At 42.5% G+C, this 22,010-nt stretch overlaps 2 protein-coding genes across 4 annotated transcripts; both read right to left on the bottom strand.

The window, feature by feature from the left end:
- Positions 1-123: 123 nt before the first annotated feature.
- espl1 (extra spindle pole bodies like 1, separase) lies at positions 124-13,167 on the bottom strand. Its single transcript, XM_053867321.1, has 32 exons — positions 13,017-13,167; positions 12,806-12,897; positions 11,559-11,861; positions 10,746-11,462; positions 10,293-10,391; positions 10,115-10,223; positions 9,902-10,029; positions 8,991-9,184; positions 8,687-8,929; positions 8,386-8,530; positions 8,053-8,212; positions 7,828-7,967; positions 7,316-7,450; positions 7,123-7,236; positions 6,882-7,053; positions 6,428-6,556; positions 6,013-6,169; positions 5,735-5,844; positions 4,578-5,623; positions 4,083-4,458; positions 3,806-3,931; positions 3,512-3,725; positions 3,251-3,444; positions 3,008-3,135; positions 2,155-2,277; positions 1,734-1,883; positions 1,496-1,651; positions 1,320-1,424; positions 1,065-1,180; positions 908-991; positions 517-681; positions 124-433 (listed from the first exon to the last, which is right to left on the bottom strand). The coding sequence occupies exons 2-32, from the start codon at positions 12,884-12,886 to the stop codon at positions 232-234; spliced, it is 6,321 nt and encodes a 2,106-aa protein (XP_053723296.1). The 5' UTR covers positions 12,887-12,897; positions 13,017-13,167; the 3' UTR covers positions 124-231.
- A 254-nt stretch (positions 13,168-13,421) lies between these two features.
- Positions 13,422-21,339, bottom strand: pfkmb (phosphofructokinase, muscle b). 3 transcript variants are annotated; one of them, XM_053867470.1, is made up of 22 exons: positions 21,054-21,339; positions 20,710-20,908; positions 19,475-19,548; positions 19,228-19,305; positions 18,806-18,995; positions 18,564-18,729; positions 18,449-18,493; positions 17,336-17,444; positions 17,184-17,279; positions 16,772-16,864; positions 16,583-16,708; positions 16,432-16,496; positions 16,290-16,353; positions 16,069-16,215; positions 15,941-16,011; positions 15,782-15,869; positions 15,264-15,656; positions 15,129-15,190; positions 14,482-14,593; positions 14,312-14,411; positions 14,140-14,245; positions 13,422-14,052 (listed from the first exon to the last, which is right to left on the bottom strand). In XM_053867470.1, the coding sequence occupies exons 2-22, from the start codon at positions 20,792-20,794 to the stop codon at positions 13,911-13,913; spliced, it is 2,412 nt and encodes an 803-aa protein (XP_053723445.1). In that variant the 5' UTR covers positions 20,795-20,908; positions 21,054-21,339; the 3' UTR covers positions 13,422-13,910. The 3 variants fall into 3 exon arrangements, with proteins under 3 accessions (XP_053723445.1, XP_053723444.1, XP_053723446.1); XM_053867471.1 differs by lacking the exon at positions 21,054-21,339 and having other exon boundaries at positions 13,426-14,052; positions 15,264-15,428; positions 15,504-15,656; positions 20,710-21,024; XM_053867469.1 differs by lacking the exon at positions 21,054-21,339 and having other exon boundaries at positions 20,710-21,025.
- Positions 21,340-22,010: the final 671 nt, after the last annotated feature.

Genomic DNA, 22,010 nt, shown 5'->3' with positions numbered 1-22,010 from the left:
CCACAAACGGATTGTACATAAATGAACCTAATGCAGATTATTCCGGGGGGGGATGGGAGTGAATCGACCCTTTATTTAATTGTTAAAATACTTTATTCAAGAGCTCACATTTTCAATGCCTCTCTTAGCAACATGAATTCCCAACAAGATTGTGTAACAATAAAACATTCTATTGAGTACAACAGAACAAAAATATAAAAAAAAAAAAATTACAAAAAAAACCCTTGGGATTCATTTCAGATGGATTGGTAATCCATACACGATAGGCGCCGCGCCCATCAGGTGTTTCAGCCGTGTTGCGCTGCGGGATGGACCCATGTGCTGCAGGAGGGACGAGCCACGGCCAGCGGCGAACCACGACTCCAGCAAGGCTTTGGTGAACCGGTCAGCGTCACGATCCGTCACATCCCAGAGCATCCCTAACACGAAGGGACTGAACAAATACACCACCGTTAGACATTTAAGTGAAAGTAGTAGTCAACCACATCATGACTTCTGTATAAACGTAAGTCTTACCACCCGGCCATGAGATAATTGATGACGATTCCGTGCCCTTCTGCATTTCCCTTGACCGCAAGGGCGGCACTGCTGCAGCCGAGGAGCAGAGAGGCGGCTCGCACCTGTTGCTGGAGGACCGTGTTGCCGTCCAGGAACCGTGCACCTGCCCCATGACCCACATAGCTGAAGCATGACGGGAAGAGGAGACACTGGAAGTTAGTTAAGTGAAGCTGTTTTGACGCAAGAAGGTGCGTCATTGCGGAGTTGTAAACATTTAATCCAAAGCCTTTGACTGAATCTACTGTACAGTACTTGTAATAAAGCAGTTCAGTTGACAGTTTTCACTAAAAGATCAGCAAACCACAAAGCAGTTCGCAGGTCAGCAAACACACACTGTTGTCACACTCACATGTACAGATCCTTTTTGGAAACTGCAACTTCCAGTTGACCTGGCTGGGGAGGGCACCCACACACACCCTCCCAGTCTTTTTCACTGGAAAAGCAAACAAACCAACATAAAGTAAAGCAAAGCAGGAATTGGGGTGTGAATGAGATAGAAAACTGACCTGCTGAACCATTCCTTGAACCGATCCTGAGAGTCTGGCAGGTTTGCATCAGGGTCAAGGACATAAAAGGCCTGCCTTTTGTCAACCCCTTCTTTTAGAATGGACTGGGGGTCAGTCTTTGGAAAGAAGAAGAATGAGATGATGTAAATGAAATTATCAAAATAACTGCATTACATTACAATACATAAATGCGAAAGTGGTGTACATTGTACTTGCTTTGATTTAGCTTGTGCATAGAGCCCTCACAAACGTTACCTCTTTCTGAAGGCTCAGTCCAATAAGTGACTGGAGAGAGGGCATCCGACTCACAGAGTGGGACTTCAAGACCGAGATGCTCTCCCACGGCAATTTTTGGAGATACTGTCGGTGCAAATGTGTCAAATCACAACGCCATTTGACAGGAAGAATTTGTGTTAGTCGAACTTCCAAACCTTGTCCAGAACGAGTACCACGTGACCTTCTGGCTGCTCTCTCTCAGCAAGCAAACCCCCAAGAAGAGCCTGCAGACAGTTGCTTTTGGGAGAGATTCCCATGGCAAATCTCTGCAGGTCTTTCTTAGACAGGACCGGTGATGCTGAAATAAGAGCCTAAAAAAAGCAGAAGCAGGCGACTGTCAGCTCACTTTCTGACTGTGTTGGTGCTCAGGGTGTGAGCTAATAGAGGAGCTACCTTCAGCATCTGCTCGCTGACTGTGACTCCTTCAGAGTGCATGGTCTTGACCAGGTTCTGGGCCTTAGTGCTGATTTCCTGGTTGTTGGACAGGGGCAGGAGTAAGCACCTCCAACAGTGGAGGAGGCTCTCCATCTCCTTCACCAGTCTCTGGAGACAGAAAAGGAGATGACGTATGGGAATGAGACGAGTTAAGGAAACATGATCCCTACTGAACAGTAGAAGTAGACGCAGTAATTGCTTAGTCCGCCCGCTGACCCCACCTCAATAGGTTCCACAAAAAAAAAAAAAAATAAATAAATAAATTATATATATATATATATATATATATATATATATATATAGACATATCATTCCTATTCGTGAACCTGAACCCCAACAATTCATCACTTTAGAGCCACACCCTTCATCTATTCCATACCTCAACTCGTGTGTCCAAAGCTTGGCGATCTTCCCACCACTTGGCTTTTTCAGACGTATGGCTCACAGCCTTTTGCTCCACCTGAATATTGTCCATCTCCTGGAGCAGCCATCTGATCGAGTGCTGCAAGTGACAGTTGCAAAGGTCATGTTTAAATACACCAAGACTTCTGAGTGTATTTTGTGGTATCAAAACAATTACAAATGAAACTCAGAGACTCGGGACACATTTCAAAGAATCATATCTATATTCTTTTTTGAAAAAGTAACGTTCACTGACACTTGACTTTGTGATGTGATTTCATAATTTTGTTTATATTCAAACCTGTTTTTATTGGAATTCAAAATCCACCTGGGATGAATAGAAAAACTGTCCCAAAACATTCCATGGTGTCTTTGTACAACCATCATACATGGGGATTTCATGTTTGATTCAGATACTTGAGAAGAGAGTAATGGGCATTCAAAAATTCAAATGTATATTGTATTCCATTCCTGACCTAAATGTGTGATTGGGTTCTAGCTGAATAACAATGCAAAAGCAAAGTGGCATATCTGTGAGAGTAGATTTGTTGATTAAATGGTGCCAGATCTGTACTAGGATTTAACAAAGGCCCCACAGCGGCTGCAGAGACTTAAAGACTTAAAGTCCAGTAGCTGTCAAAAACTACATTCTCTGAAATGGGAACAGAGAATGGTCTTCATCCACTTTGTTCGGAGTGACTAGAAATGCCCTGAAATGCCTCTGTAATCTGTAATTCTTTGTGCGCTTGGATTTCCATCAACCTTTCCACTTGGGGTAAGAATGAAAGAAATACAACTCCATTTGTTGGCTCAACGTGAGACTCTGTTACCTGCTCTGAACTGGTGGGGATTACAACCGAGACAGGGGGGCAGCCTTTTTCCAGACGAGACAGAAGGATGCTCTCTCCCATCTGCCCAGATCTTAACCCAAGCACGGACATAACACAAACAGTTACGCCTGCAACAAAAAAACAAACAAACAATGAATCGCAAAAGGAGCTTATCAGGTCACATTACTGAGTTGAGTAAAAGAGGATAATTAAACTGGTCCACCAGCTGACGCAGAACTTCACCTTGAGGAAGTTGTTCTATTTGCTGTCTGAATTCTTCACGGACATCCTCCAGTGAAGTTGCAGGAGCTGCCGTCGAGAACGAGAATACATTCTCCAACTGTTTCAGTCTTTCCTCTGTGCGGGAGGAGCTCTTGTCGTCCAGCGTCAAGGAGTCCAATTTGTGTGCAATGTCAGTGGAAGCCTTCTTTAGTTTCCTGAACACAACAAAATCAAAGTTTTCCTCAGCCGCTCATGATGCAACTCTTGACACTAGGTGCATACTTGAGACAACTGGCCAGGTGTCTGATGGTACGATGACGACTGCTGAGGCCCAAGGACTGACAGTGGAACATCGCGGTTGTCAAGCAGTCTTTCTGCCCAGTCGATAGCGCCAGAAGCGAGCAGAGCGTTGAGTACATGGCAGGTGACGGGAAGTGATGGGTGGCCACCCAGGCAGAGCGCAGCAGTGATTCTACGTCCTCTAATGAAAGATCATCTGGTGGGTTGGAGAGGTAAGTGGAATAGATGCTTGTGCCACACAAACTTAGAAGGTCATTCAATATCGCAAACACTTACCTGGCCAGGTAGCTGGATGTTGAATGGAGGGTTGTAGTCCTCGCCCACTTTTGGTCTTCAGTTCAAAGACATCATCTCTCAGAAGACTGCAGGCCATGTCTCTCCGTAAAACCTCAACATCAACGTCTGCGGAGAGTGCAGAGGCGGTCTGTGGAGTAGTGTACCAGTGCCCCCTCCCAGTCAAGATAATATGGCTTATATGATCCTAACTGGGACTTGGGTTGGACATTGTTTTTGTACATCAAAATTCTCGCATCACAATCCTCATGATACCCACCATTCACTTTAACAGCCCCTTCTTCAGCGTCTGATATAATCAGCTGGTCAATGCTCAGGTCCAGCACTTCCTGACTCTTCTCCTCAATCGTTCTCATTTTGTCAGGCTCTTCCACCGATCCTTTTCTGGACTGGTCTTTTCGGGGTCTTCCCCGTCTTGTTGTGGACGGAGGACAGACTAAATTTTCGTCTTCGTCCGAGGAGGGGGCCGCAGCGGCTGCGGTGCTCTTCGTTCGCCTTGTTGTCCGTCTGGGGGGAGCAAGTGCAGCAAGAGGAGCTTCCTTTTCCTTTTTTACTTTTCTTGTAGCGGTGCCCTTTTTAGGAGCTTCTTTGGGATCTGCACTGACCTCCGGGTCGCTCTCATCGCTGAAGACGACCTGCATCAGGTAAGGGAAAAAAAAAAGTAGGTATACTTTGGTTAAACATTTGCAAGCTCTTCTTAGGCTGAATAAATATTTTAACAGGTACGTAATCAATAATTCTGCACCATGCTCACCTTAAAAATGCATTTCTTGGTGCGTCTTGGGGCGGCAGGCACAGGTAGTGCTTTCTGAGGGGATTCCTCTTCCTCAAACACATGAAACTGTTTGCCACCAGTCCTGGGGGCCTTACTCACAGAGGAAGGGCCTCCCACCTTTCGAACGGGGGTAAAAGCAAAAGTCGGCACCGAAGTGTTGAAGTCAAAGCAGTCCAGCTCTTTGGCCCGTGGCTTGTTCCTCTCAAGCGCAGGAGTCTTGGGAGCGAGCATCATCATCGTTCCCGACACGCCTGTCCCATTGCCCTTTGGTTTTTTAGCTGATCTTGCTGCTTTATTTAGGAGTTGTGTCAAGGATTCCTTAGGTGAATTCCAAGTCCAGGAGTTTGAGAAGAGCTCCTCCGGGTTGCAGTTCTCTTTATCAGCCAAGGTGTTAAGAGACGCAATGGCTTTCACAGCTATCAGACTGGCTTTCACAGCTCCAAGTGATGGAGAGGGGCTAGCATCCACGAATTCCAGTCCATCTCTCAGCACACCCCACACGTCAAAGACCTTGCTGTGTCTGGCCTCCATCCCTGAAAGAGCCATGCGAAGGTAGACACTGCCAATGACGTCCAGCATCACAGTGGAGCCTTTGGAGAGACTCTTTTGAGTAAAGATCTTATCCATTTTCTTCTCCAGGTTCACTGTGGCCGTCTTAAATCGTAACAGTGAAGCCAAGTATAGTTTCAAACTCAACTTGGCTTCATTTGGATCAAGCTGGAATACCAGATCAGCCTGTGCAGCCGCCCAACGAGCTGTAGCCCAGGCCAGACAGGGTTGAGAGCAGCAGGAGCACTGACAGTCAGGTTTGTGCTTCAGGGAAGTGAGGAAGCAACGAGGTTTAGACTTCAACGGTGGTGAGCAGGACAAATCTTGCACGATAGGATCATCGATGTTCCATCGAGTGCTCAGGACACTTTTACACTCATCTTCAACGGTGGGTAAAGGAGAATGTGCACTTTTTGCCGGACGACCTTTCCGTGGCTTAATTTTAATTTCTTGCTTTTTCTGCTGCTCTGTAGAATCTGTGGGAAAACACAAGCATGCAATAAAAGACATGTACTCATGTTGTTGTTTTTTTTTAAAGGTCCGCTTAAATGAAAGAACATCAAAAGAAATTATAGAACTCAACAGACCTGCACTGAATTCCAGAAGGCTTCTCACTTTCTCCAGATCCAAGCGGCTTTCTTCTTTCTCTCCCAGCAACAGCTCCAACTCTGCTTTGACCACAAGCAACTCTGCACATCTGAACAAGGGGCCAGGGGCAACAAAAACTGGACTGGTGAACATCATACTTCCTGAGCATTTTAGAGTAATGGACTCTTCATATTAAAACAAAGTACCATAGAACTTAGCTGCCAAACACAATTTCAGTTACATAGCGAGCTCAAGAAATGGCAAAGAAATGACGCACTTGCTGAATGCCTGCAGCTTTTTGGCCAGTTTGAGGGCTTCAAGACAGTGGCGTCTGGCATCATTCAAGGCCCCAGAGCTGCTCCTTAGAGCCACCATCTTCATGGAGCAGTTCATCAGCTGGCAGAGCAGTTCCCATTTCATCAGAAGGTTATCTACTGCTCACAGGCGAAACAGAGAATTAGTCTGGTGAGAGCTGAAATACTGACATGGGAAATGTTCCACATAAGCTCTGATACTTCTTGACACATTATCTCCAAAATGCAAACCTGAAAAGATACAATTTCTCCAAAATAAATAATAATAGATTAGTTTTACTAGAACTGGGATTTTAAGAGATAAATTTATTTAAATTTGATTCAATAATTGTCTGTAATGGATGAATGTATAGCCCAAGCCACTCATGACCAACCTACCTTGACAGACAAATCGCACTTCAGAGCCACCAGAGATGTTCGGATACAAGCTGTTCCCAAGCAACGTGACCAGCAGGCTGCAGAACAGCTTTTCACTTTCATGCAGAGCCGTATCCGGGCTGCTCATGTCTGCAATACAAAAATTTAAGCCTCATAACCTTTCACTTACTGGCATGACAATCAAGAGAGGGCCAGTCTTCATGTAGCGTTTCACAAACTGACATGGTTTGGGCTTCGAGTACCTTTTCCAATTCATAACCACTTTCAAAAGCGATTTAATTTCAGTTCTTAAGTAGTTCCTTTCAGTTGCAGCATACACTCTGTGCATGACACCAAGAGGACAACCACCTCCTTTAACATGCATGAGTCAGATGTTCCCTATATAGCGCCACTCATTTGCATGAATACTCATGCAGAACCCTATCATTTCCAAGAAAGAATCCTGTGAGCTCACCATGCTGAGTAATACGGTTCCGCTGGTGTTGCTGAAGAGTGGCTGTGTTCAGATTGAGATAGGCGCTGCATGTTTCGAGGGCCTGAGCACGGAGCAAGTACCAGCTCCTCGACTGTCGCTGCTTGCCAACCTCCTGAAGTACCTCGCACAAGTAGTTCACACCGGCATCCACCTGCACAAGACACAGCCTGGTTGAAGTGGGTGCACCTAAGGTGCAACAGGACGTCCGGTGATGACCCACCTGTCCAACACTGTAACAGAACTTAGACTTCAACAGAACCACCAGCATGCACAGCGAAGACAGGTCCTCAGCTGTTTTTGAGGACAACATTCCTTCCGCTTGCTCTACTTGAAACTGAAACATCTATGATTAGGATTTTCTTTCTGGACCAACAATCACATGGTCAAAAAAAATAAAAAAAATAGGGAAATACCATAGCTAGCTGAGGAGAGCCCATATCTAGGAGAAGGCAGGCAGACTGACAGCAGGCTCTCACACACGTCTTGATGTCCGCTAGTTTCCGGGACAGCCCTATAGCTAGCTGGAAAGCTTCCAGTGCTTTGAGAGGCTGAAACAGACAAAACAATTGAAGAACAATGTGCTCGACTAAATGTGTAAGTCGTATTTTACTTCTATTTTGTTAATAAAAAGAATCAGAATAAAATGACATATACATATAGAGATACAATTTCGTTATAGAGACATCATTTTATTCATCACTAATGCAAAAGGATATATAACAGCTAATCAGACGCCAACATATTGAGGAGGAGGTGAATCTCTATTCTCACTGTCATCCATCTAAAACTGTCATAATTAACACATTTCCCAGCTCAGAGAAACAATCAAGTGGATAGTCCACCAATATCCACCAGATTGTTCAGTGGGTCAGACTTTAAACTACAAATATCAAGAAGCGTTTATTGACTCCACTGGTCTTGTTACCTTTGCCATGAGTTTGAACAGAGCGGCAGTCACAAGGACAGAGCTGCATGTCTGTTCCAGGCTCCTGACAGCTGGGAGAGCGTCACCATGAAGAAGACCAGACCACTCATTCAGTGCCTGCTCCAGCGGCTTATTCATTTCTTGAAGCGATAAAATAAAGTCATGTTAAAGCATGCATGAGACAGCAGATTAAGACAGGTGACAAAGCAGCAACACTGCTCCTACTCTGATCGTCAGCCAGGCTGAAGTGCAGTCCTTCATATATCTCCAAGCAGCTGTGACTTTTCTGCTTGTCCTCGTGTTCAAAATCATTGGTACTAATGGTATTTGCCACAGACAATTTCTTCTCCTGCATCTGCTGTATTTGTTTGTCGCTATCTATTGCCTGAAAAAAAAAAGCAAAATATTGAAGCTGATCCAACCATGATCAAGTCTGTGACCAGTTCAGCTCTTCAGGCATTCCACTGATAAATCCTAATAATGTTGGAACGAGTCTTAAAAGACTATTATAATGATTATAATGAGTGCCACATTTAAGGTAGTGAAACAGTAAGTTACCTCCTGAATCTTTTTCTCAAGGGTGCAGATGTATAGCCAAAACAAAGCGTGGGCTTTGTCATCCTTCAGTCGGTCTTCATTCTCCAGTGTCACAGGTTCCGCTTCAAGCAGACGCAAAGCTTCGTGGGTGAAATCAACAGCCGTACTACAATGGAGAGGAAAGAAAACGGCACATAATGTTCATAAGTGCCGTTGCTTTTGGTCTGAATTAAGATATGTAAAACGCTCAGAGATTGTTCTGTGGTTGTTAGGTACTCTTTAAGCAGTAAGCAAGGAAACAAACAACTCACTCAGTACATACCAGTCAGTCTGTGCGCTGAAATCCAGGTAGCACACAACCTGGGCCATCTCGCACAGATAAACTGCCCGCAGATGAGTGTGGGGGCTTTCCTCGTGACAGATCTCGAGCAGATCACACAGGGTGTTGTATCGCTCCTGCGACATGTCTGCTGCCAGCTCTTTGTATCCTCGCAGCTCTTCATCCAAGAGCTTCAGCATCACCATCTCATCCAGAGCGCCAGGTCCAAAACCATCGCACAGAGTCCTGTGAATATGAGCAGGTTCAGGAAAAACAGAAAGCTGATGTGCAGACATCGTCTCCATACCGAAGCCGAACATCCTCGTCAGAGCTTTTCGCCGCATCGGTTTTGATTTTGACCCACAAAGACACAGGCTCTGCCATGTGTTCAGACATTTTATCTCCAAGAGCCTTCAGCCACAGGACAACTGAGTCCAAAGCTCTGTTCAGGTGACCGGACCGACGAGATGACTGAACCGCCAGCATGAAGGGTCTGTTCACCTGCAGATAGAAATTCAAAATATCCCATTTCGCAAATAATATTCACCACTTTGTCATTGAACAGTGTGACAAGGTCATCTACAGTCCACAATGAGCAAAATTGTCTTAACATAACCTTTTTAGTGATGTACGCTATAGTAGTGAAAGATGGTTTGTGTGGAGTGGAGAGGAAGTGAGATGTTGACAAGAGTGTTTCTAGTATTTACAAAAAATATTTCAATATCCTGTGTGTGTTTGGATGTATTTTGGAGGGAAACATCGAGCTAAAGACATGATTGGTGGAGGTAATTATTGGTCTTAATTAATGTTTAAGACCAATAATTAATTAATAGCATTCATGTTCTGGTTTTGTCAAAACCAAGACTTTCAAAATAAATAAATCACAGTTTAATGTTTGAAGCTTACCAATGTCAAACGAGATGAGACAATGTCAAAATGTAACGAGACGGAGACAAAGACTTGGAAAATGTGGTGTTGAGAACTACAATAACAGACACAACATTTCATCCATAATTCGGATTCACATATGAAAAGCTAAACTGCAAGTCCACATTTCAGCCCCGAAAAAGATCTAAGTGTCTAAATCTCATCTAGAATATGTGTAACACCCATATGTTCCTAACAGACACATAACTAAATGGTAACTTTGTATCTCACCATGAGAAAGAGTCAATTTGACATTTAAACAATGGAAGTCACAAGCGTTAAAAATCCTACCCTGTCGACTGAGAGTGAGGCCGTGCCATTCTTAAGCAGATCTCTGCAAAGGATCTCCACGAGCGTGAAGGCTTGCTCATACAGACGTTGGTTATACAAGCCGCACACCATGTTGCTGACAGATATCACTGCGAAAGACAGATAGTTCCTAAAATACGTTCATATGCGCCTTGCTTGAAAGAGAATGACACCAAAACGAGAGAAACAAATTACCAGCTCTGACAAGAAGAGCGTCGCTTGGTATTTTGCGCAACTCATCCATCATCAGTCCAAGTATTGACTGACAATACAGCAGCACTCTGTTCATGTATTTTTCTTCAAGCTGCAGGGGAAAAAACATTGACTATATTGATACATTTCAGAAGGTTAGACAATGAAGACGATCTTTCACCTGAGCTTCCTGCATGCTGGCGTAAGTGAAAACAAATCCTTGGAGAAAACTGACACAGAGGGAATGTTGCAGTCTGGCTGCTGATTCACACGAGGGCTTCTGCGAAATAAATCACAATATATCAAGACAGAACAGTAGTCATAATGCTACAATGCAAGAACCCTGTGTGCACTAATGTAAGACAACAGTCAGTGATAAGTTGTGAATCTATGTGGACAAATATATTGAAAGCTAATGCGGGACCTATTCACTGAAACCCAGATGGTCACACAGATTTAATTCATCCAGATCACAATACTTAGCAATGCTAAATGAGGCTTGTGGACATGGGTTTGCGTTTCAGTTTCAAGAGTGATTTCAAAAGGTGTAATTATAAAAGTGTACAAATGAGCTGCGGGCAAATGAAAGAGAAGACTTGAGAAGTGTTTATACTCTTCAAACATTTTTACCAACCTTCTTTAGCATCTTCAGTAGCAGATCTTGCTGTTGCTCGAGGAAGGTACACAAGGACAAGAGTGAGACTGCGCTCAGTGCATTTCTGTGCCCGTTCTCAACCGCCCATGTCACAAATGCACATCCTGCTAGAACAGCGTTGGCCTCTTGCTGCTGAAGCTCTGCTGGGAGAGACCTCAAGGTCCAGACACACTCTGCCAAAACTTCATCAATTTCTATCCCTTTGCCTTTCCTCTTGGAATAGATCTTCACAGCCAATTTCCCGAGGACCAGTGCTGCACATCTGCAATGCCCCCAGCCTCCGACTTTGTTGACAGTCTCATTCAAAAACTTAAGAGCAAGGTCATAATGTCCAGCCTTGGAACACATCTTAACTACAACATGGGTGGTCTCGAAGAGGGTAAATAAAGTTGCTTGATGTACAGTATGACATCTGTCAAAGAGGGTGCTCATTTCCAGTAGAACAAAAGAAGCATCCTCTGTGCTGACTGAGCCACAGCTGTTCTCATAGTCAGAGATGGAATCCTCTGCGTATTTGGGAACCCGGGATGAGGACGAGGTTGTGCCTTCTTTATCTTGCAATATGAGGAAGCTAAGAGCTTGCATCTGGCAGTGGAGTTTCTCTTCTGGATTCATGAGCTTCTCATTTTTGGCGGAAGAGAGGCTGCTCCAGATGACAGTAAAGCAGCTTCGCACAAGACCAAAGTACTCCTCAGACTGGAAAAGACAAAAGGATTCAATAATCATGCAAATCATACATAGCTGTTAACAACCACAACAACAACAACAAAATGATTTTCAAGCAGCACAAACCTCCTCAACTTGAACAAGCCGGTTGTAAAGTAGCAGTGCAACACGGATACACAGGCAGCTGACATCAAGCACACTTAGACTTTTGATGATGTGGAAAACAATTTTTTCCATGTAGAGAGGACTGCTTTGGCGAGAGTGTGCCACTGAGACGTAATAACCCTTCATGGAGATTTCCACCAGTTCCATTAGCTGGTGAATGTGGTCGACACTTGGTGATCCAGCTCCCAGGTGATTGAGGCAAGCTCTGACGATCCGGTCACAGATTGTGCGTCCTAATGTTCCAGGACCGCTCATTACAAAGTCCTGTTAAACATGATACAATGATGTAGTTAAAAGTCACCATCTCACAGAGTTATGCAAGGTGAATGAAGCAAGTCATGATGTTCAATGATGATGATCTCTTTATTTTTACAGCCCCACTGTCTTGGGCATATTATTGTCATATTATTCATCACTTTCTAGTTTAATTTTGTCATTTATTTCTCATTCTAGTGTTCATTTATGTTGTTGCTAATTCAGCATATGAAGTTCATTTCATTTAGTTATTTTTCCTGTTTCTGCAGTGTTTTCTTTTGTGATGGTGATAATTCTGTTTTTCTTTTGTCTGTCTTTAATGTTCAGTGTTTGTCTGTCATGTTTATGTGTTGCCTTAACAACCCAATTTCCCACTTGGGTGAAGAATAAAGGCAGACTATTTGCTGCTGTGACAAGCCAAATTTCCCCATTGCGGGACGACTACGTGCACAAAATGTACATAAAACCAATTGAAGAGCCATTTAGCAATACTTATAGCGAACATTTTAAAGTGTCATTTTGTGTCAAATTAATATCTCACATTTATAACAGGATGCCCATCTTAAAATCTATTGTAAAGTTATTCCGTTGCTGTCCTGAATTAATATACGTTACTATGACAACAAACGAAGACGATAGAAGGAGATTTTTGGAATAATTGAAGCGGAGTAATGGTTTTATGTCTGGCATAACATGGACATGAAACGGTCACTCACACATTTACAGACACATCAATATCATTACATGTCAGAATTGTGTGTGTGTGTGTGTGTGTGTGTGTGTGTGTGTATATATATATATATATATATATATATATATATATATATATATATATATATATATGGAGCAACGGCGATTACAATTACAATATAAATGCTGGAGTACAACCATAAAGCCGCCATGGTGGCAGCGACCGTGACGGCTTTTATAAACAAATATTATCGTGTGCTAACCTCGAGTTCTTGGCATAGTTCTTTCGCATCCTCCACAGAGGCTGTCCGCCGAATGAATTCGTCCACTTTGAGACACTTCATGTTTAGTAATTCTGTGGATTTTCGTTAAAAAAATGTAAAGGGTAAACAACGAAAGCAGTGGTCATAGTTAGCTTAGAGGCGATCACAGCGACGCTGGAGTCGCGATTTCAACCATTAAACAGACACTTACCAGCCAGCCAGACACTGACTGCGAGAAAATTGGGGTGTATCAAGACGTAGACATTCGTATTTTATCTTAAAGCCGTAACACTAGGCCGAAACTAAAACGCTGAACTCGAGGTTACTTATCGCTCATGGTACAGTTCAAACACTCCGTTGCATTTCCGCGCAGCGTTTTGAAAGATTTTGCGTTGGCCAATCATAGAGCGCATCCGTTCAAACCCGGAAACACTATGGATTTGCGGGAAGTGTAGTTTCTAAGCACAGGTCCGGCTGCGACTTCAATGACTTAAAACACGGTACGTTCAGTGTTTTTGACGCTTCAATAGAATCAGTCGTTTCAGTTTCATGTTTCATAATAAGATGGACTAGCGTGGAACAGGAATACAATCAGTCTGAATTCTCAGGCCGAACTTTTTAATATTATTACTATCATATACCATTCTTTTTTACTACTATTTTACCACCTTCATCCCAAGAATCATATCCAGCCCAAGCGCGTCTCCCCTGTCTGTTCCTCCCTGCTCAGTACACCAGCCAGGCCGTTTCACCGTGTCATGTAGTTAGCACAATAGCATAATAATAATAAAAGTAAAATAGCCTAATATTAACAGTGATCCGGATTTAGCAGCATGTTGGCAACGGCCGCAGAGCGCCAGCATTTATAAAAACAAAACAGTGAAGTCACAAGCTATCAAACAACACAACTTGACTGAAATCATAACAGTTTAAGAACAGATTGCATTTGTAAATGTAGTTTTTTGAAATGGATAAAATGGTTATTGGAAAAAAAAAGTGGGTCACTTTAAATATCATTGCATATTTATTTAACTGCTCTTTTCATGTATTCTTTGAGAGAATGGGGACGATCACACCATGGGCTGCCGTACTGTAGATGCCAATTCTACTTGTGGACAAGGCCTCTCTTCTTAATGACGTGCTCCAAAGCGGCTCGCTCCGAAGTGTCCAGGTTGATTTTGTACTTGGCCAGAATTTTCAGGATGGGCCTCATCGTCATCCACCATTGTGTCTTGGGAATACGATGTCTGTGGGGTGAAATGAAGGGAATAACATATTAGCACAAGAGTATATTATAATCCTCTGCTCTTTCAATCAGGTGAGGACAATCTTACTCAAAGTCAGTCTCGTCTTTCAGTTCTGCCAGAGGCTGAAACTCTAAAGACCTCTTCCTCATTCCCAACACGCAGGCAGAATCCTGAGAGTTTGCAAATATGCGACCTTGAAAGTGAAAGGACGTGCATTAGAAGAGTCACTTGATGCTTCGACACTGATCCAATTCCTCACCATGTCTGTAGCATTGCTTTAGCTTGTCAGTCAACCACATGACAGACTTGATTCCCATTTTTGTGCCAAAATTCCTGTCGAACGGACTCGGCGTTCCTCCCTAATCCCAACACAAGTATGGAATTTTTTTTTTAATTGTTAACACTGGATGTTGACCTCTCTGTACTTACCTGCTGCATGTGGCCCAGGACGTTCTTCCTGCAGTCAAACACACCTTTGCCCTCTTCTGAGTACAAACTGAAGATGAAATCGGTGGTGTAGTTGACGTTGCACTTTTCATTTCTAAAAAGGAAAAGATTAACAAAGTAATTGAATTTTTGTTGAATGTATGACCAACTGTTTGAATCATCAATGGCACAGTAAGAATAAAAAAAAGACATTTTACAATTTTTATTTTCCTGTCTATAGTGGGAAAGATAATTTTAAATTCTTCGTGGTAAAATTTAATACATATCATCAGAGAGATAAGTTGGAGCAAAATGGTCCAAGCTACTCATTTTGGGGCTTTTAAAATGAAAAATTAGAAATCTGCCTCTGGATATTTTTGAAACTACTGATTTTCAATGGTCTGAGAACTGCAAATAACATTTTTCTCTATTGTTCCAACGTGTGATTGAAGCACACAAATACACACTTGTGCGCACACACACTTTCCTACAGCCACATACATTCACAAGATCTCAGCGTGGCGTGAAACTGAACCTATCTTTAGCTCAATATATCAAACAGTGGTCACAAAAAGCCCCTAAGGATCGGAAACTTCAGAGTGAGTCGTAAGCCTGTGGTGAAGACAGACCGCTTTTGACTGTAAACAAACCTTAGAATAAGTCCTCTTTTGACAGTGGTCTTCATCTTCTCCACAAGATGATCCACATTCAGCTACAAAAATTAAAGGAAAGATGCAAGTTTTCATCCAAAATTAAGATCGGTGGCTCACGGGTGGAGTTCGAACCTCGAGGTCATGAATGTTGAAAGGTTCCTCGTAGATATACGCAGCGTCTGCGCCTGCAGCCAAGCCAGCCATGGTTGCCAGGTAGCCACAGTATCCCCCCATGGTCTCCACGATGAAGACTCTGCGCTTGGTCCCGGCGGCAGATTGTTTGATGCGGTCACAGGTCTGAACAGGATGGAGAGGAAGCCAATGAGTCGGGTTAACTGGAAGGAATAGTTGGGTGCTGTATGTGACTCGCACCGTGGTGATGGTGTTCAGAGCCGTGTCAGCGCCAATACTGAAGTCGGAGCCGGGGACGTTGTTGGAGACTGTGGCGGGGACCACCACAATGGGAATACAAAGTTCCTCGTACTTCTCACGAGCTTGTACCATTTCCAGACCACCAACAAATGCCTGGTGGGAACAGGAAATGGGACAATACAATACATCTACGATCAGATAGATCAATAGATTCATCTCATTATGGAGTGAGTGCTCATCTAGATGAATTAAGATGAACCTCCTCAACTCAGTCTTACCTCAAAGCCTCCAATAATGACAAGACCATGGATGTTGAACTTGGTGATTTGGAGGCTGATCTCCTCCATAACCTCACGAGGCAAAGATCTACAAGAGGTGAAAAGTTTAAACTTAAATTCAGCCCACTACAAAACTCTTAAGTGAGGTTCGCAAGTTACCTTTTTGTGCCCAGGAGTGAACCCCCTTTCCCGGTCCATCCTGCCACTCCAGCCCAGTTGATGGGTTCAATCTATACAAGAGTTGGAAGTCACATGACAGACGCTTACGCTTATAACATTGAATTTACCATTCCGTGAGCTAATCCATCGAAGCCGTCGTGCACCGCCAGCATCTGATGACCTTGCAGGATCCCGGTTCTCACCGCAGAACGCACAGCTGCATTCATTCCGGCACAAGGAGCCCCAACATTCAGTATGGCAATGTTGATACTACTCTAGCGGGAGGAAGTCCACAGCGTGTCAGGCAACGTTCCTAACAACATATTAACAGTCATAGCTTCTGACTCACTTTTGCCTGCGGTATGTGCACATGAGCAAGCATTTTGTAGGTGTTCCAGTTGTTTTCAAAGCTCCTTTGGAAACAATGTTTTCCTTTTTAGACAAGCAAATATGATAACTTTGTGTCTGTGATCCCAACGTGCAAGACTCACTTTCCCCTGAGCTTTATGGCGTCTTCATATCTCCCCTCAGACATTGCAGTGGTGACATCTTTAGTCTGAAATAAGCATGTCACAGGAGAATCAACCCATTCCAAGAGTCACATCTATTACTAATGGATATCATGGATAAAAACCAACTGACCACTTGGACACACTCCATCAGAGGCAACCTGACGGCCATGTTACCAGACAGACTGACCACGTAGGCAGGAGTGTCGGGAGTAGCTTCCAGCAGGGCCATCACAGCCTCCACACCCATCCTGCTGGCCTGGGTCAAGAGTAGGTGCATGAGGTAGTGATATCACAGCCTTTTCCTCTGTGGAGAGTTTACCAGGATTCTGTCGAAGGCAGACGGGGTTCCACCTCTCTGGACATGTCCAAGGACTGTGGTGCGGGTATCCATTTTAAGCTTCTCTGAAACCAACTGCACAGAAACAATTGTACTGTAGTAATAAGCTTTTCCTCTAATTCCAAAGCAGTTTATATAGATGATCTATTTCTGCTTTGTAAAATTCTAAATTCTAACAAACTTGCCATCCAGAGATGATAATTTTATTCTTAACTCAGGTATTGAGTTAGGGATTTAAAGAGTTCATGTCTTGCTCGTTTCTGAGAAACGTAAAATGGTATTTAATCCCAGTTGAGATATGTAGCATCTGGTGGGACTCTTGTGAAGTTCTCGAAAGTCAGAAAAAGACAATGTTTTTGTCCGTACCAGGCATTAAGATGAAAAATAAATCTACCTTTTTAATGTCTTCACATGTGATTGGTTTGCCCTTTAAGTCCATCGCTCCTTCAGCAACAATAATGATGTTTAGTCTGGATCCACGGCTTCTTTGCTGTCGAAAAATAAATGTGAAATTGATTTGTTTAAAAGAAAGAATGATCATTTTACCTCTATCAGCCTTCTGCACAGATGATCCTCCCATCCCTCATCTGGTGGCATCTCAGGGATAAACACCCAGTCAGCGCCACAGGCCAGAGCGGTCACCAAGGCCAAGTAACTGCAAGAGCACAAGCTCAGGATCAGTCTGGAGGACGACCCGTCAGATATTAAAGGTTTTTTCCCACTCTGGTGAGTATTTCTGAAATAGTTTTCTTGTTGGACGTCGACCCAAATAACATACAAGGTGTGACTCAGTCTGTAGCTTCAGAGTTGACATGGTTTTCTTTGCTTCTTCATCTTGTATCTTGATGTAAAATCTACTATAAATCTCTAAAAACTACTATACACCACCTAGTATTTTGGTTGCATTTATTGACCTTCCATGCAGAAGAGTAAAATCTGTCACTGTTACCAGCCTTGTACGACGTAACATAATAAACAGTAATTGCAGTAATTGAATTACATTTTTAAAATTCTTGCTAATTTCTTTTGCTATTCTTTCTGATGATAAAACTTAATCTAACAAACTTGATGAGTGACATATTTTAGCTGAGACATTTTATAGAGACTATCAGGGAAATTGTTATTTTCAGGTCACAGGGTGATTCATTTTGGCTCTTGTATTACCATACAGAGAGGGCGACTCGATCAGAGTTAGTTGTTGTTTAATCTGGGTGGTGACATTGGTAGTCGTATGTGGGACAAAAATGAAAACACATAATAAAAAATAAATTAACTATTTTTTTTATATAAATACTGAAATTAAAGAATAAATAACTGAAATAAGAATAAAGGCAGAAATAAGAACACATTTAAACATTTATTATGTTATTGTTATTTTATATATTTAGATATATTTCCTCATTTAAATATACATTTTTAAATGAATACATTTATTTATTGTGATATTCAATTTATTTTTTGTATTATTCCAGTTCCATATTCATTCATTCATTCATTTATGTTTTTTGAGCCTTGTCTGGCCTTTTGAATGTTTATTACTGCCGGGAAAATAGGTAGCGAGTCGTATAGCCATTGAGTCATTCCTTTAAAGTGGGATTTACAGAGAATATAGAACACAAGACTTGACAATACAACATCTCTCGCATGAATCTTACTCACCCACAATGGCGTCCCATCACCTCCAGGATGAATGTTCTCTGGTGACTAAGAAGGTGGTTTATTAAGACTTATATTTCTTGTGTACCAAATCGATCTTAGCAAACTCAGTGAACACCTCTGAGCAGTGGTGGTGATGGCATCAACTATCTCAATGATTCGATGCAGTGCCGAGTCTGTGCCGATGGTCATGTCAGTGCCGCAGAAGTCATTGTCAATGGAGCCCACCATTCCAACGATATTCAGGTGGGAGGAGCTGGTGGCCTCATTCTGGGTGATCTTACCTGACACAGGTGACACAGATTTAAACCACCTGGCTACTTTAAGTTGACGGTTTGTGTTGCAATATATAAGACCCACCAGCTTTGACCAAGTCACCCAGCAGCTCTGACCACTCGGTCCGGAACTGACTGGCACCTGTCAAACTGCCGTCACCGCCGATGACACACAGGTTAGTGATGCCCAGTTTGACCAAGTTCATTGCTGCCTTGGTACGTCCCTCTTTGGTGCGGAAGTCTTGACAGCGGGCGCTTCCAATCACCGTCCCGCCCTAAAGAGAAGCGAGAAAGGTTGTGGCCAGAGGAGACGTACCAGCAAAGGTCTCCCTGAAACTCAAGGCTAAGATCCCTAAGTCTTGCTATTCAGTGAACTTTGGTATTTCAATGACATCCTGGCACCAGTTCAGCAGTGTGAAGCTTTGCTAAAGTTATACAAGTCATCAGTCTCTCTCAAAAGGTTAGCAGGGTCAGAGGTCAAAGAAAAGTGCATGTATTTGTCCTCACCAACTGAAGCATCATCGAAACACTTTCCCATGTGGCGGGACGAATATGGTCTCCTCCGTCCACTAGGCCCTGGTAACCCTGTGGACAGAGACATTTCTTTAAGAAAACAATTTTAAGTAACAACCTACAGAGGTTAGAGTAGTGGATATTGATACGGGCTCTACAGCAACATGAACAGTGCAGCGCATTTCAGACTATTTTGATTTTAATCATGATATACAGTCATTAAATCAGGATTGTTACTTACCTCATGAACAAAATAGACCTTTGCTCCGGTGTAAATACCAACTCGTACTGTTGCCCTCACAGCCGCATTCATACCTGAGAACACATGAATGTAGACCTTCATAGTTTACGCTTTTTGGATTTCCAAAAAAAGAAGAAGGACTGATGTAGCAGTAGTGAATTATGTCGCAGGGTGTTAGGCGCATTTGGAGTGAACAACGTGTGCTATAGTAGCTCAGAAAAAAAACAACTAAAAGTCTTCTTTGACCAAGAGAATGCAGTCATTTCAGAAGACAAGAAACTAAGCGGTTATTGAAACATCTTGAACTGATCATATACAGTCATGATCCACATTTAAATTAGGTTCCTGCACTGTTAAAAAGATCTTCACTTGTTTCTGTACACTGTGGAACTTAGTATAAGCACTTTTCACGAAAGAGATTGTAAATAAATTTCATGTGCCATGACAGACAATAATGTAATATAAAGTAATATAAAGTAATAGAATAGAATAGAATAGAATATAAACTAATAGAATAGAATATTTAGAGCTTTAGATTTAGATCAACATCAATTTAAATATTTTCAGTTAAAATGTCATTCGAGTCCATAGATTAGTTTGTTTGTGATGTGAATAAATGGACTGCCAGGGAATCCAATGAAGACGGTCAAAGATTGAAGTTCTATTTTTGCTTTTATTTTGTGAAAAGGGCATTGCTGTCCTGCACAAGTGTGCACATGAGCTAAGGCTTTTACATATCCTGGTTAGGTCATTTAAAGGACAAGGCGAGTGTAAGTTAACTCTGCTGGTGCCTTGAGCTTCTCCTCTTACAGTGCAAGGAGAACATTAAAGAGTGGGAAGACCACTGCTCTTTACAAACACACAACCCTAAAAATATCTCTCAATACTGAGGCACATGGTATTTCACACAAACTGTCAAGGGAATCTGAGCTAGAAAGCTGTCTGAGGATTCAGTATAGTTCAGGTGTGGTAGAATGGGATTTGTTTTTGTGAACAGCATCAGCTTATAAATGGAGCATGCACCATGTTGCTAAACAGTGGAAGAACAAGACAAGCATGTATATATTTAAAGCAATGTTAGGAATTTTTGGGGAGAAATTCAAGCTTCTTTCATGTTTGTTGTTGAGCTGTCTCTTGGTTCTGATGTGACAACCGTGGTTCTCAAGCCCCAGATCAAAGGGCAGGCATCTCAGGCCTAGCACACCACACATACCTCACTGTGGACTCTCACTTACCCTGGGCATCCCCACCAGAGGTCAGCACAGCAATTGCCCGTCCCACGCCCATCTTGGTGGGGTCAACGCTCGCTTTTTGAGCCATGGTCCTGGATCTGGCTGAGGAGGAGAGGCCTGCACTGTGAAAAGCTCTGTTGCCCGGCCACACAGCCGGTCTGGTATGGTGAGCAGTAGCTCTGCAAGTGCACAGCTATCTGGCCTGCCAGACATGGGGCATAGTTATGCAAACACATTTAGAGCCCCCTCCCCTCTCCTCACACTCTGACACACACGTACACTCTGCCTATTAAAAGAATGCTTTGCCCCCACCAACCCCTCTGTCTATCAGGTCAATTCTTACACACCGAAATATCAGTCGTTCTCTCATCAATTAGATTGGACTAGATAGCCTTTATTCTTCCCACACTGAGGAAATTCAACTGGCCGCAGCAGCATAACATTAAAGACATTAAAGACATGTCTAGTTATCCAATGTTCGTGACATCAGAATTTGGCACGTTTTACTGGAGGGCTTTTTATTTACTCCATTCAAGCACAGGAAGTTTTCAGCGCTGCCAAGGAGGTTGTGTTTTTCACTGTGTCTCTGTGTTAAAAAATAACTTGAAAAGTTGTCCACAGACTTGGATGAGATTTTTAGAAATGTATGAAATGGGAGATAATTTATTACATTTTTTGAATGACCTGGATCAGCGTCTGAATCCAGTAATTCATTAAAATATTCTTTTACAATGGGAGATCATTTCTTAAATGTTTATTTTTTAGGGATTCTTTGTCATTGGGATATTATTTAAATTATTATTATCTTACTCATATCACCCAATTTACGTAAGTCAGGACAAGTAGAGTTTATTATTATTAATATTATTACCATTATTCTTCTTATTCTCATTACTACTACCACTACTAACAGTAGTAGTAGAAGGAGTAGTTGTAGTCGTAGTGAGTGGACTAATTCCAATAAAACAATCATAAATTAGAAAGCATAATTTCACCACTTTAGCACCAACTATTTAAGTATTTCAATAAAAAAACGTCATTACTAATGCAAGTAATTGTAACTGTTTCACTATGTGTTCAATGTTTATTGTTTATTTTATTGTGATGACACTGCCCATTTGTTTAAGGTGTTAAAAGTTATTTCTGAATTCTAATCTCTGAATTAAGAATCAAAATTGGAACTCATTTTGGACGGCTGTATTCCAACATGAGGCCAACTTGTCTGGGGCCATTCCAGCTACACTCATCATTAACAGAGATGCATTAAAGTGACACAGTAAAACTATTTCTTTGACATGCAAAAG

The sequence above is a fragment of the Synchiropus splendidus genome, chromosome 6, assembly GCF_027744825.2.
Source record: "Synchiropus splendidus isolate RoL2022-P1 chromosome 6, RoL_Sspl_1.0, whole genome shotgun sequence".
Lineage (NCBI taxonomy): Eukaryota > Metazoa > Chordata > Actinopteri > Syngnathiformes > Callionymidae > Synchiropus > Synchiropus splendidus.
Note: the sequence above shows the minus strand (reverse complement) of the source record. Positions and strands in the feature narration are given on the sequence as shown.

Coding starts and splice junctions, on each gene's coding strand:
- espl1 (XM_053867321.1), bottom strand. CDS start 12,886: ATGAAGTGTCTCAAAGTGGACGAATTCATTCGGCGGACAGCCTCTGTG. Junction 7,968..8,052: donor CAGCCTGGCTGACGATCAGA/GTAGGAGCAGTG, acceptor TATCGCTTCAAG/AAATGAATAAGCCGCTGGAG. Junction 6,557..6,881: donor GAACCGTATTACTCAGCATG/GTGAGCTCACAG, acceptor TTTGTATTGCAG/ACATGAGCAGCCCGGATACG.
- pfkmb (XM_053867470.1), bottom strand. CDS start 20,794: ATGGCTCAAAAAGCGAGCGTTGACCCCACCAAGATGGGCGTGGGACGG. Junction 19,549..20,709: donor CTCTGGTGGGGATGCCCAGG/GTAAGTGAGAGT, acceptor ATGTGTTCTCAG/GTATGAATGCGGCTGTGAGG. Junction 16,497..16,582: donor TGATGGAGTGTGTCCAAGTG/GTCAGTTGGTTT, acceptor TGCTTATTTCAG/ACTAAAGATGTCACCACTGC.